The following is a 14817-nucleotide window of genomic DNA, read 5'->3' on the forward strand; positions in this document are numbered from 1 at the left end:
AACTGGGTGTTGTCCTTTGCCCTCCCAAGTGAGGGGTCTAAACCAGAAACAGAAGACACAGCTAAGGCTGCACGTGGTCTCTATGAATAATGGTCACACAGCTGGGGAATGAAAGAATCAAAGGGCAGGGGGACCCACACCTTTATTTCACCCTTATGTCCACATGCCATAACTGCCTGTAGAACGCTGAAGCATTTGCTTGGGTCAAGACTTGGCACCTGGTTTTTTTTTCTCGAATGTAAACTTGGAAATGTCATTCACCGCTGCCTTTTCAGTGTAGCGTGAACTTTACAACTTCTAAATTTAAAGTGGGATTGCATTACCTTGCACTATTCTTATCAAAATGACCATGCACTCAAAGAGAAAACTTTGACCTAAAGAGAGTTTCTCTCGGCAGGTTCAGCATGAATAGAGCTAGTAAAGATCCCATCCCCCTCATTCTCTTTTAAGATTACCTTCTAGAACTGGGAGTTGTGCTTTTAAAAAGCTACCCAATTTATGAGTCTTTTTCAAATGCTTGAAAGCAAGACTGAAATGATCCAGAAGTGGTGGCACTAACGGTGGTTAACAAAGAAGGATTTGTAAAAGATGGGCTTTATTAAAGGTCAGAAGGCTTCATAACTAGAAGATACTCAGGTCTAAGTGTCAAAGGGCTGGCACTCGCCTCTCTATTCGGAAGCCAAGAAAGTTAAAACGTTGTATAAGGATGTCTATGGAAAAAGACAATAGACAGTAGTCTCTGGAAATATATTGTCATGACAAAGGGAGGGAGGAGAAGACAGCCCTAGGGTGTTTTAAAAGCGTGAACACCAAGAGGAAAATAATGGTCTATTAGCCTCACTGCCAGAGCTGTTAGCAATCAAATATGCAGATAATTCTCACTTAAGTATTCCCACTCAAGATCATTCCCACTCAGAGTGCTTCTGAATAATCGTGACCAAGAGTTTTGCTAGTCATGTAATGCGCCATCTCATTTATTTGTCACAGCAACCCCAAGAGGATGCGTATTTTAATCTCCTTTTTATACAGGTGGAAACTCAAGCTTGAAAGATTTAGTAATTTTTCAGGTCCTGCCATGCTTAGCACTAAATTAATAATAATAATAGCATTATTATTGTTTAATAAACTTTCTGTGTGTAGGCATTATGATAAGTTTTACATAAAATTATCTCATTTAAACCTCACAGCCGTAACCTTGGGAGGCAGGTACAAATCAAGGGAATCAACGTTAGTGAGGTTAAATGCCTTGCCCCAGATCACATACCGGGATGGAAGCAGGCAATCCAACCCTACCGTGTAGGCACCAGCCACTGTTCCCTGCTGCTTTAAATATCCTTATTTAAAGGCACACACGTGTTGAGTGGCAGAGCTGGAATCTGAATCCAGGTGGATGGATCTCATTGTGAAATCCTTTCTCTTCGCTATTGTGCTGTCCTACTACTTGTTCTGGAAGTTCTTCTATTAATTAAATGATCCCACTTATGACCACCCTAACCAGTACTCCAATCTTAACACCAGCACTGAAGCAATTGGTTGTGAGAGTCTAGAATACAGATATTTATGATGTGGTAGGTCCTTTTTAAAAAACATTTTAACTATCAAGATAGCATGTATTGGGCTTCCCTGGTGACGCAGTGGTTGAGAGTCCGCCTGCAGGGGACACAGGTTCGCGCCCTGGTCCGGGAAGATCCCACATGCCGTGGAGCGGCTGGGCCCGTGAGCCATGGCCGCTGAGCCTGCACGTCCGGAGCCTGTGCTCCGCAACGGGAGAGGCCACAACAGTGAGAGGTCTGCGTACCGCAAAAAAAAAAAAGAAAGAAAAAAAATAACAAGTAGTGGTCATTAATACAAGGCCAATTATGTAGAATCCGTGCTATATGAATGGTTTTGGCCCCTCAGGGCAGATCCCATGGGCATCCCTGATATTGTGTGTAGACTTTTGTGTGTATCTGAATTTGGCTGAGGAAACAGTCCTCATCAGAACTTCAAGAGTGAAAGAAAGTGTCCTGGAGAGTTTTTCTACCTCTCACTAGAGAAAGAAGGTGATCAAACCTATCTCTTTGATTATGCATAAATTAAAACCAATTTTATTGAAACTTGCTTTTGTACAGTTTTTTAGCACTTATCAGAGAACAAATTTCTGGGAAGGAAAAGATGCACAGACAAGTAGTGAAAATCCATAGTACCAGTGAGGATCCCACTGAAAGCTACCTTGCTTCATTTTCCTTAATGTGGAAAAAGTTATTATCCATAGAAGTCTTATGTTATATTCTGTGGTCGATCATCAAACAAGGGTGGAATAAACAAGATTATTCACTGTTTCATCACTGGTATGTGCCTTTGCTCAAAATGTATTAAAAGGAAATATTTCTGTCATACCATTACTGGATAATTCAATTAGGCCAATGTTCTGTGGATGCGGAATAATGTAATTTACTATGTTGACTAATTAGCCAATCAGATTTCTCTCATTTTCTAAGGCAATGGATTGACTAAAATGTGACCATAAACAAAATAGATTTTATTAGGCATAATCTGCTTTGTAAACAAATGAAATTAATTCTTTGCCTGACCTAAAGCTTTGAAAATGAAAGACCAAAATTGAACACATGCTTCCAATTTTGGTTCTGTTACTAAGATGACACAGAATATAAAAGTTACAATTTAACTTCCCCTCAAGTATTTCATACTTGAGACTAAATGACTCTTAGAAATATGTTCATCAACAGATGGGAGCCACTTATGGCCTCATAAACTCCAAAGCAAGTGAAATTATCTCAGCGAAATAGAAAGATTACAAGAAAGCCTCATCTGCTTATCTCAGAGATGATTCATGCATTGCATATCGGCTCAATGGTGCAATGAATATTGACAGATAATCGCCCTTCTTCATGCAAGAGAAATCCTGAAAAAACGAATGCTCGGGATGCAGGTTTGTCATCAGTCAGTAAGCAATTTCCACACATACCCTGTGTTTTTCCTTTTTACTGCTTCTCCACTGATACCAGCCACCAGCCTCTCTCTGGGCTACTCTGTTTCCACTCTTAACGGCCCCCAGTCCATTCTCCACTTGGCCAGCAGAGTGAGCTTTATAAAATGTGCTTCACATCATGTTATTCACCGTATAAAACTTCCAGTGGCTCATATTACACCTCTGATAAAACCCTGCATCTTTCCCATGACCTAAATCCTAAATCTTAAATTCTCCGTGGCCTGGTATTCCTACAGCATGTCGTCCTGCCCTTCTCTTTGATTTCTTCTTGAGTCCCCAGGCCCTTTGCACTGACACAACAACCATCTGCCCTCTGTCCCTCGCTTGACCAGGCTCATTCCCCTTTGAGGGCCCTTTACCCTCGTTGCACCAGCCTGCAACACTCCGCTCCCAGAACTGGGGTTTCTCCTTGTCATTCAGATCTCTGCTCAACTAGCTTCTCCCAAATAGATCTTCCCTAGACACCTGGTTCACGGAGTCTTCCCACTCTCCACCTGCCACTCATGCTCTGCCACATCGCTGTGTTTTAGTGTTTGCATCACACGTATCATCATCAAAATTTTTGTTCATGTATCTGTTCATTATCTATCTTCACCCACAGGAATGTAAGTACCATGAGAACAGGACCCTTGTCAGAGTCGTTTGCCCCTCTGGCCCCAATGCCATTAAACAGGGCACATATTAGATGCGCAGAATAAATACCCATCAAATGAATGCCTCGCTTGATCCTGCTCGCAGGCTATGACAATAGTCTGGGTGTGAAAAAAAAATGTGTCTAAGTGATACATTGATAGTGGGAATGAACAGTTTAGAGAAAAAATGAATAGAGTTTGGTGTCTGAGTATGAGAAGCGAATTAACAATCTCAGGCAAAGATTAATGCAAGGTCCCCAGGGTTACTGCAGGAAGGTGATACTCTTGGCAGAAATGTAAAAGTTGTGGTTCAAAGCCACACTTAATGAGTATATGCTACATGGCAGGCATTGTGTATTTGTTCCATTCATTTTTCACAACTCCATAAAGTCGGCATCATTATCTCTCTTTTATACATGGGAGGCTGAGTCAACTACCCCAAGCTGATTGGCTAGATATCTTATTCCAGTGAGTGAGGTTGATTTGGTAGAAAGTACTAAGTTAAGGTCAGTTGAAAGTTGCAAGTAAAGCATGAATAAGAGTAAAAATTTACTAAGTCTGGTCTCCTTCCCATTTCACAAGTTGTTGGGCTGAAATAGGTGTGAGATGTGTGTCTCACAACCTACCTTGGCACTCACGGGTTCTTTTGCAAATTGGTCTGAGCACCTGTAGACCACCACGATTGTCTTCCTCGTTCTGTAACCATGCGGGGCTGGGGGCTGGAAATACCTTGAAGAAGACACCCAACAGGAAACTGACTGGATGGAGGTAAGAGATGAGATCAGTAGAGCAGAATGATACCAGTTACCTTGGAGACAACCACCTGGAGGGTGATAGGACCCCAGAGAAATTAACCAGGATGCAATACACAAAACTTTTTGGTTTCTGTCTTTTGGGCCAACCATCTGCTAAGGTACTAACCTAGAACGTGGAAACTAGACTTTGCTGAAAATTAGTTCTATACGAGGGTCCTGAGGAGACGCGGTCCTGCTGATGAATCTGGGGCGGTAGAAGATGCTTGCGACGCAGCACTCAGGGGTCCTATTACTCACAGCAAGAAAAGGACATTTTTTCCTCAGCGTATAAATCCCCATGGAGACGGAGTCATAGAGCTAGTGTCTTGCTGATAAAAAGCCATGGGGACCAGATGCACTGGTCACTGGGAGTTCATCAGGGATTGAAAGATACCTTCAACTTCCCTCCTTTCATCCCTGATCCAGACACACATCTCAGAAGTACTCACATATTATGTGTTTTCCCAGATTTGCAGCCACTGAAATACCAAGATATAAAATAAGTTCTCTTGAAAAGGCCACCGGGGATGGAGTGAAGACATCATCACTCCATAAGCACCAAGTCTGGATAGATGTTTCTAACAGGAGTGTAGAAGCAGGAGAGGAAATAAAGACACCATGAAAATAAGGAGCTTTGTTCTGAGGCATAAAAGCTGAGCTGATGATCACAATTTCTGTGTGGTTTATGCAGCATAACAGGAAACCCAAAGTCCAGGCAACACTGGCTCAAATCACGGTTTTCCAGAAACAAGAGCCCAGTACCCCCTCGGCCATGCTGATTATTTGGGACTGTCCAATAGAGCATCTGTTCTTGGTACCCAACATATGTAGTTTAAATTGCAGAAGAGAAGCAACCAAAGGTTTGGCAATGGCCACTGCACTCTAGAGCTGACTGCAGCACATGTGGCCATCTCAGTGTAGCTCGGTACAAAGGATAGTGTTCACGCGGACCAAAGGGCAAGGAAACAGATTACAGATGTGATGGCACTGAGAGCCCTGTAGAGTGAACATGTGCCGTATGGTAAGAAACACAAGGTTTGGAGCCAGACAAGCCTGAATTTTAATCCCAGCTCTAGGAGTTGCCAGTCGTAAGACACCAAGTAAGTTTAATGGAAACGTGATCGTAACCACCTGACAGAGGTGGGGTGAGGATTAACTCGTTGAAGCAGTGCCTGGAACACGTGAAGCGCTCTGTCGCTGTTCATCCCAAACCCACCCTCACCACTCATCCTCTCCCTACGGCCTTGGTCCAACAGCTGTGCTTTAACTAAAGGAGGCCGGAGCCCTGACAGGGGCCAAGACATGAAAACCAACCCTCCCAGCCAAATGGTATAAATACATCCTTCCCTGCCCAGGAGGGAGCGTGCTCTGGACCTGGGAATCTCAGTATATAGGCCATGAGTTGCAGGTGAGGCAAGAGTCTTCCCATTGGTCAGAGAACTGATCCAGAATTGCGCGCCTTTTCTTTGGTTTTCACAAGCGCGTGGTGCCTCAAATTCACGCACTTTCATCTTGTTACAGTATGGGCTGTAGTCTGGTTGCTAGTGGCTGCAGTTATGGGCGACCCTAAGAAAATCCCCTGGGTGAAGCCTGAGACTTCCTTCCCCCTACTGTGGGCAGTTTTCTCTTGTGTGGGGAGTAGATGGAGTTAATAGACTGTGATTGTATTTCTGAGCAAGGTACGTCAAGATATGTTTGCTCCTTACAAGAAACAGATTATAGAATCATAGTGAGGAAAGGGGGTTGATGACGCAGTGTCTGCAGGACCTTTAGAGAATTATGCTTGCCTGCTTGCTTGATGATAGCTGTGTCTCTGTAAATAGATTAGGCAGGATCCTGTCCATCAGTGTCTTGATATAAGAGAATTGTGGTCGGTCAACACGAGCCCTGCCATTGTCACTACCACTCTCCCAGTTGGCGTTGTGTTCCCAGGGCTCAAGTAACCTTGGACCGGTAAGTAATGGGTGGGGAAGAAACAGTTCCCCAGGTAAATGCTGCTTCCTGGGACTGGAGCTCTGCCTAAAGAAAAGAACAGGAAGGATTGGACTGTCCCTGGCTCCTCCCTCCCCCCTTCTTACCCCACTTCTCCATTCGCACAGTTGCACTTACTGAGGCTGGGCTGCAGGGGGCAGGCAGCCCTCTGTGATCTTCCCCTGTGCAGCATGGGCTCATTCTGTACCAGCTCTGGGAAATGAGGTTGTACAGACCCTGAAGGCTCCCAGCCTCAGGCTAAGGGATCAGGACAAGTGGCACTCATACCTGGCCTTGAGAAGAAAGGGAGACCAAAAGGAGTTGGCTGTGGCCACTGATACTTCTCAGTAGCCATTTCAACGACATCTTGAAACAAGCTGTCATCTTCAGGAGAAACTATCTATCTTGGAAACCCTCAAAAAACTTCAAAATTTATTATTGATAAAATAATATTCTTAAAATGAAAGTGATAAAATGTATCTTAATGCATGAAGAGATAAGACTTTGCAAATATATGCTGGATCATCACTTTGTTTTGTCAGTCATCTATTCCCTCTGACCCCCTCTGACCCGCCCCCCCACTCTACTCCTCCTTGCCGCTCTGTCTTGCTTTGCTGGGAGCTTATGTCATACATTCTTCCTTTGCGTTCTTTCTCAGCCTGAAATCCTGAAAAGAAATCCCTCTCAGCGTGACCCCAGGTTCCCCAGGGCACAATCTGGTGCCCCAGGCCACCCTCCCATCCTAGCGCAGGCCCATGATAGCACCAAAGAGTGAGTCGCCTGCTCTACACTGAGAGGGTTGGGCCGACACTGAAGAGGCAGCCCTGAGTAAAGCCGTGTTGTCAAATATTGCAGGCGACCTAAGCCAGAGGGGTGTGTGTGTCACTCAAAGGTGCTGACACAGGCGAATCTGATCTGGGACTGGAAGATGCTTAACCAAATAAGACAAATGGAGTGTATCCTGCCAGCGTCACTGCTGCTCTCACAGTTGGCATGGCTGTCTCAGGGCTCAAGTCGCTCAAGTAGTGGATGGCGAAGAAACAGGTCCTTGAGTGTATGCTGCTTCCTGGGACTGGGTTCTCACCTGTGCTGAAGCCCCGTGTGCCTTAAACAAGTTAAATGAAGAGACTGAAGTCAAATGTATGAGCAATGAATTTTTCCCTTGCGTAGTGATCTCCCCAGTCAAACCAGTGACTGGAAAGTAGCTTGGGGAACAGGGACCTCCAGCAAAGGGAAGTGGGTGAAGGTGAAGGGCGTTTCATCTGGTCCGTGTGAGGCCTGATGTGACACCCTGCCTACAAAAGAGCATTTGTCTCTGCTTACTGAAATATTCATGTCCACCATATTTGGAGCCTTTCTCTCCTGGATGGTATGAGATGACCTCTTACTTTTTACTTTCCTTTGCTATGCTCTGGTTCAGTGGACCCCAAATGCCATTATTGCCTGTGGAGTACCTGGGGAGCTTGTCTAAATTAGAGTCAGGACCCCGTCCCCAGATTCTTTTTGGGGTGTCCACAGTGATGTCTAGGAGTCCAGATAGCTGGCAAGCCTCCAGGAGTTACCAGGCCGCACTGAGTGACTTTGAACCAATCTGACTTCACAGGCAGGTAAGGCTCCCACCTACATGCCTACTGTAGCATGAGCAGTTCTACCTCTGCCTGTTTTATTTGTCTTCTCTTTGCCAAAGATTTGTTTGAATACAGATTTTCGGCACCTTAAAAGAATCGGTCAATTATTTATCTAAGTTAACCTTGATCTTCTGATTAGCACTGTTTTTCTTCGACAAGGTCATAAAACAACTGCTTAGAGGCCCATCATTAAAGTGTAATCACATTCACTCAATTAGTTATTGGTCATCTTCTATGTGTCAGGCAACGTGCTAGGTACCAGAGATCCAACAAAGAACAAGAAAGATTGGACTTCTGCAGTCATATTCTAGTGCAAGAGATGTGGATGGGGTGAAAATAGACAACTTAGAAGTAAAACAATCATTTTATATTGTGATAAATGCTATGAGCAAAATAAGCAGGGTTCAGTGAGAGAAAATCTCAGAGGGGAGCATAATTTAGACAAAGTAGACAGGGAACAAATCCCTACAGAGGTGACTTCTGAGCGCCACCAGGCATGCTGGCTGCTAAGAGCTTGAATAACATAGTGACAAGTGGTCATAGAATTGCAAAACTGGAAGCAATGATGTACTGGAAGGTTAGACAATGAGGGTCAGAGAGATGATGGAGGGGGCGCAGCCTCTGTCAGTGGCAAGGTCCATGTGAAATGGAGAGACTTCTACAAAAGGCAAGGTGGTCAAGAGAGCAGAGAGTTTATTGGGTGTCGGAGTCACTACACGTGATGACAATAGTGGAGATGAAGAAGCAGAGTCTGAGCCGGAAGCTAAACTCTTCAGTGCATGAAGATGAAAGGTCAGTGAGAAAAGCAGGTGACAGCATGGGGAGAGGAAAAGGGAGGTTGAGCAGGACACATGTGCTTCACAGAAGCAGGAGGGTTTTGCTGGGGCGTGTCCTGGAAGCCACAGGGAAGGACAAGGAAATAGCTCCCTATCTTCTGGCCTGAGGGACAAGCTGCCCAAAGAATTGAAGTTTCATCTACTTGAAAAAGTGCAAGGGAAGCAGAGGTTTGGGGGCCATCCAGGTTTCATTAGAAAAAGTCATGGAAAACAAGCATTCCAGAAGTCTCCGGAGATTAAAGAGGAATTTGATGACCACAAGCTGAAGATCCAGAGAGCACAGTGGAAGGCTGATTTCGTTTTCCTTTTTGTTAATGGGGCAGGGAGAGAATTAACTGGGGCATGTGTAGAGACACGCAAATAATATTCTGGATAATAATGGACAACCAGCGAACCTTGAAATTCACTAGGTCGCTGGGATAGAATACTATTATGATGAAGACTGCTATTAAAACCATAATAGCAATTATTATCTATAGTTGGAGTTGTTGAAGAAGTAGCAGCAGAAGGGTAGTGGCAGTTTGATTTCAGGGCTGTGCTAAGCACTTCCCATGCTGTCTACCAGTAACCCCATGATCTTTCGAACCTCAAGTCAAATTTTACATTATATGTGAAAGTTTTACAGACTACAAGTTGTTGATCAGGGGTAAAGAGGGATTCAAGGCTTTCAAGTCACCCTGGCAGTCTGTGAGAAGACCGCAGACAGATGCTTTTAGAGTGGAAACCCCAAGTAGTTGGCTCAGTGGCGTGGAGGAGCTTGATGGCTGTTTTATGGGGCTACGCAAGTTGGTGTATGGTGATCAGGGGTTACGTAGTCAATATTCTTCCACTAGAAAGAAGCATCTCTCCTTAAAGCTCAGCTAGTGGAAGGACTGTGATGCCTGGAGGTGGTTCCTTCCACAGTGCTTTGTTCCTCTGCTCTTTTGCTCAATTTGCTAGAAAATTCCTAATCATCCTTGAAGACCTAATTTGACTGATACATTCATTCCTTCATGTAACAAATATTTGAGAGCAATAACTAGAGACTACAGACCGTTCTTGACCCTGAGAACATAACAGTAAATAGGTCTATATCTATAGCTATCTACCTCTGTCTCTCTATATATACACATCTCCTCTAGGAAACGTTCCCCAGCACTTCCTCCACACCTAGGCTGGTGGCCCTATGCTTTACTCCCCCAGCACATCATTTATTCATTCATTTTTCCAATACCATGCTGACAATCCTACATGTATAGCCTCAGTCCAGTCTTCTCAACCATCTCTTTCTAGTCTAAGTGAGATCATATTACTTCACTGCTCAGAACACTCCAAAGCCTCTGTAGTTTATCCAGAGTAAAAGTCAAGGTTCTTACAAGTTTTGTCACTATCAGAGGATGCCACCTTGTAAACCCCATCTCCCATGTCTTCCTTTATCCAGTCACTTCCGAGAGTTGTAGGAAGGATATAGTCAGATGAAGAGCAGAGAGTAAATGGGTTGATTCATCCCACTGACAAGAGAAGTAAATTCTCATTCCACTTTTGATACAATTTTATGCAGCAGGACATCAAGTAGACTTTCGGTTTCCGTAGTCTTTCTTCACTTGGGAAAGAGGGAAGGGCTCATACATGGATGAAATTGTATGATAACATGATTATAGTTATGAAATTATTGTGATAAATGAATTTAGAAAAATAAAACATTTTCCAAGGGAAAATAATATATATCACTTTTTGCAAGTGCTTGGAAAACTGAAGCGGCCACCAGAATTTTATAATTGGCCTTGCTACAATTTTAAGTTGTAATTTATTACTTTGAACTGTTCTGTGCATTACAGAATGTCCCCCAAAACAACAAAAATTTCAATCCAAATACAGCTACATTTTGTATATACATTCAGATGCATTAAATCAATGCTCGAAGGTAACACACTCCTTAATAGGGCAAGAATCGTTGACCTACAAAATGATGGGGTTATATTTTATTGCATTACAGGCAGAGCTCAGATAGAAAATTCAGGGCCTTTTTCCTTTCTTTCTTGTGTATACCTTTTTTCTTTTTTTTTTGCGTTTTGTAAGATTATATAATTGATACCCACAGATGCACAGTACAAAAACAATAACAAACTTACTATGATCATAGATTCAAATCAATAACTAGTAGTTTTATCCCAATAATATTCAGATAGTTTAGTATGAGAGTATTAATGTAATGCAGCACATGAACATTAAATGAATATCATAGTAGCCCAAATATATATACTATGAAATGTGAAGCTTTGGTTCAAAGTGATGCATGGATACCACTTTCATCGTTACGTTTTCTATGAAGAAGCTTATTACAAAATGTATATTCCACATGCTTTGCTAAATTGTTCTGGCAGCTTACACGAAATGTGTGCCCCTTGATAGCATTTTAAAATAAATATTTTAAGTTCCTTATCAAATACCCACATTTGTGAATGTGCTTTCAACATTTCCCCTTCTCTATTTTAACAGAACCCCAAGTCCCACATGTCTGAGGATCCCAAGAATAAAGAGGAAAATCTACTCAACTCTGAGAGGCCTATCAGGGTCTTCACAGAGAACAACCACTCCCAAGGAGAGGCTCAAGTTTTGAGTAGGATCACAGGGTCACCAACAATTCAGTTGATTGAAAAACATCAAGGGACTAAGACCCTTTTCAGGAAGTTCAGCGAAATGACTTGGCCGGTGGACATTCGCCCTTTAAACAAAAGTTTAGTCACAGATAGCAAATGGAGGAGAATTGATGCAACTCAAGAAAAACGCAGGTCTTTCCTTCAGGAATTTTGCAAGAAGTACGGTGGGGTGAGTCGTCCTCAATCCCATCTTTTTCACATGGTCTCCAGGATCTATGTAGAAGATAAACACAAAATTTTATACTGCGAAGTACCAAAGGCTGGCTGTTCCAACTGGAAGAGAATTCTGATGGTACTCAACGGATTGGCCCCCTCCGCGTACAACATCTCCCATGATGCTGTTCACTACGGGAAGCATTTGAAAAAGCTCGACAGCTTTGACTTAAAAGGGATTTATGCTCGTTTAAATACCTACACCAAAGCTGTGTTTGTTCGTGATCCCATGGAAAGGTTAGTGTCTGCATTTAGGGACAAATTTGAACACCCCAATAGTTATTACCATCCGGTATTTGGAAAGGCAATTATAAAGAAATATCGGCCGAATGCCTGTGAAGAAGAATTAAATAATGGATCTGGCGTCAAATTCAAAGAGTTCATCCACTATTTGCTGGATTCCCACCGTCCAGTAGGAATGGACATTCACTGGGAAAAGATTAGCAAACTCTGCTACCCATGTTTGATCCACTATGATTTTGTAGGAAAATTTGAAACTTTGGAAGAAGATGCCAATTACTTTTTACAGCTGATTGGGGCTCCAAAAAGGCTGAAATTTCCCAACTTTAAGGATAGGCACTCTTCTGATAAAAGAACCAATGCTCAGGTGGTGAGACAGTATTTAAAGGATCTGACTAGAACTGAGAGACAATTAATCTATGACTTTTATTACTTGGATTATTTGATGTTTAATTATACAACTCCATTTTTGTAGTGTGCATTCATTTTCTAACACCCTGGATGTACTTCATGATGATGGCCTCAAATCAGCTAGCTGTAATTTTCCTATAATTCTCTCTATGAGAAAAATTTAACTAAGTGCAGTTGTCTTGGTTTAATGAAGGTTTTTTACCAAAGAGTATGAAACCAATTGGCACAAAGTTATAGGAAAATTACCACAGAGACATGTAAACAACTTCAGTTGCTCTAAAATGTTTGGAAAAGAGCTGCTTTTGCATTATGGATTATATTATAGAAGCAATAACCTAGCCAGCTGCTACATTAGGTACAACTGCCTTTTGCAAGGGCAGGAAAAGCGATCTAAAATGGCATGAGCGTATGTCTCCATCCTGGGATCTGTTGTCTAAAGTGCATGGAGGTATTTTTAGCGGTCTGTGGCATATGAATCAAATGTTGCCTAGTCTTCTTACAGCCCTGGAAAGCTTTCCATCAACTGTAATGATAAATCAATTTTGAAATGGTGTTTTGGACCTGAACATTTCACTTTAGATTGGAAGGCATTATGTGATTTACAAGATGAGAATACAGCAGAAAAACCAGATGAAGCTATGGCTTTTTATATTCAACAGCCAATAAAAAATGCACAGCATGCGAAGATCAAAGCAACAAAAGTAACCTTCCTCTTCCAGAAAAAACTTAAGGGAATTGATTCTGTTTCCTTCTGAGCCCTTTTTGCAGAGACAAAATGAACGTAACCACTAAAGGTCTTCACTTTTGAGAAATTTAAGCCTCATCAGATATAAATGTGCTCCTCATTCTGGTTTAATTGGGCAGGGGGGAAATTGTTTCAGGATGGAATAATCATCAAAAACAAAAGTTGCCACTCTGAATATAGACCTCAAATAATAACAAAGTTTTATAAGAATATTATTTGAATCAAAGCACCATGTGCATAGCTTTATATGTGGAATGTACTCTAAGAATAGCTTTTGTCTAATTATTCAGCTTGAGAATGACTTTTTAAAAATGAATAAACCACTTCAAAGGTAGGTTATGTTCTAGAGAATAAACATAGAGCTCCTAGAAACTTTTTTTAATAGGCTTATGCATAAACAAAATAAGGTATTTTCTTTTCAAGTTTAAAATATTCTATACTAACAGAATCAAATACTATTGTATTCGAGCAGTCAATCAGAGTCTTTAGAAAATAGGACCATGTGTCACCCCTATGGAAAGTTGTAATGCATTTTGGAAATTTTTTCCAAGGAGCTCTAAACCTGTAGACGCGTCTGGATGGGAAATCTATTTTAATTGGTCGACGGTTACTCTGAGTTAAGCAAACCACACATTCAAACCCTGTTTAAACACATTTCTTGAATATGTTCCTCTTCTCAAACGGTTTTTTGTGTTTTGTTTTGTTTTGTTTTTTTGGCTGCGTTGGGTCTTCGTGGCTGCACGTGGGCTTTCTCCAGTTGCGGCGAGCGGGGCCTACTCTTCCTTGCGGTGCGCGGGCTTCTCATTGCGGTGGCTTCTCTTGTTGCGGAGCACGGGCTCTAGGCACACGGGCTTCAGTAGTTGCAGCACGTGGGCTCAGTAGTTGTGGCATGCAGGCACTAGAGTGTGTGGGCTCAGTAGCTGCGGCACACGGGCTTAGTTGCTCCACGGCATGTGGGATCGTCCCGGACCAGGGATCAAACCCGTGTCCCCTGCATTGGCAGTTGGATTCTCAACCACTGTGCCACCAGGGAAGTCCTATCATTTTTTCTTGTCGGTAAATATTCAGTAATGCCTCTCAAAGAAAAGTAGGTATTAATATATGAATATTAATAGACCAAGATAGTTACAACTGTGCTTGTTTCATTTTGACTTCCCATATCATGGCTGAGCTTTCATGAATCGCTTCATTCTTTACACCCGCCTGCCGCATCCCATCTGTCTCCCGAGGAGAGGGGAACTGCAGCAGGCCGCCAGATCAGAAGTATTAAACCTTCTAAACCAAACTTTTACTACTTTTCCACTCTATTCACTTTTGCCTCTAAACCATACACTTAAGCTGTGCTCTCCGTTTTTAAGTAGTTTCACTCTAGAGTAATCTAAATTGTATAATTTAAATTTTGCTATACCGTGTAGAGTGGATTCCTAGTCAGTTAGAGACATTGAACTTATCTTTTTATGGAGAAAGAGAGAGAAAGAATAGAAAATATGCCCAGCAGCCTGACGTTTTATTCCGAAACTACACAAAACTAGTTTTAGATGGGATCTGCTCTAAAGGATAGGGGAAGTTTTATCAAAGCTATTCCTAAAACCATATAAAGAACAAACAAAAAACCTTTCTTTTCATAACTTTGGGGGAAAAAATGGAAATGAGCGTCCTCTCTTATTAACATTTCTAATGCACTTAAGAGGATGGAGTATATCTATATCTATCTAT

At 42.3% G+C, this 14817-nt stretch overlaps 2 protein-coding genes across 2 annotated transcripts in view; both read left to right on the plus strand.

The window, feature by feature from the left end:
* CHST9 (carbohydrate sulfotransferase 9) overlaps positions 1-13678 on the plus strand; it is a 232625-nt gene extending 218947 nt beyond the window's left edge. The window contains exon 5 of the mRNA XM_067699412.1: positions 11332-13678. Within this exon, the coding sequence (XP_067555513.1) occupies positions 11332-12420 (1089 nt within the window). The 3' untranslated portion in view covers positions 12421-13678. The remainder of the gene's footprint in view (positions 1-11331) is intronic.
* Positions 1-14817, plus strand: part of AQP4 (aquaporin 4) — a 68753-nt gene that overhangs the window by 5831 nt on the left and 48105 nt on the right. The gene's annotated exons all lie outside the window — the stretch shown is intronic.

The sequence above is a fragment of the Pseudorca crassidens genome, chromosome 12, assembly GCF_039906515.1.
Source record: "Pseudorca crassidens isolate mPseCra1 chromosome 12, mPseCra1.hap1, whole genome shotgun sequence".
Lineage (NCBI taxonomy): Eukaryota > Metazoa > Chordata > Mammalia > Artiodactyla > Delphinidae > Pseudorca > Pseudorca crassidens.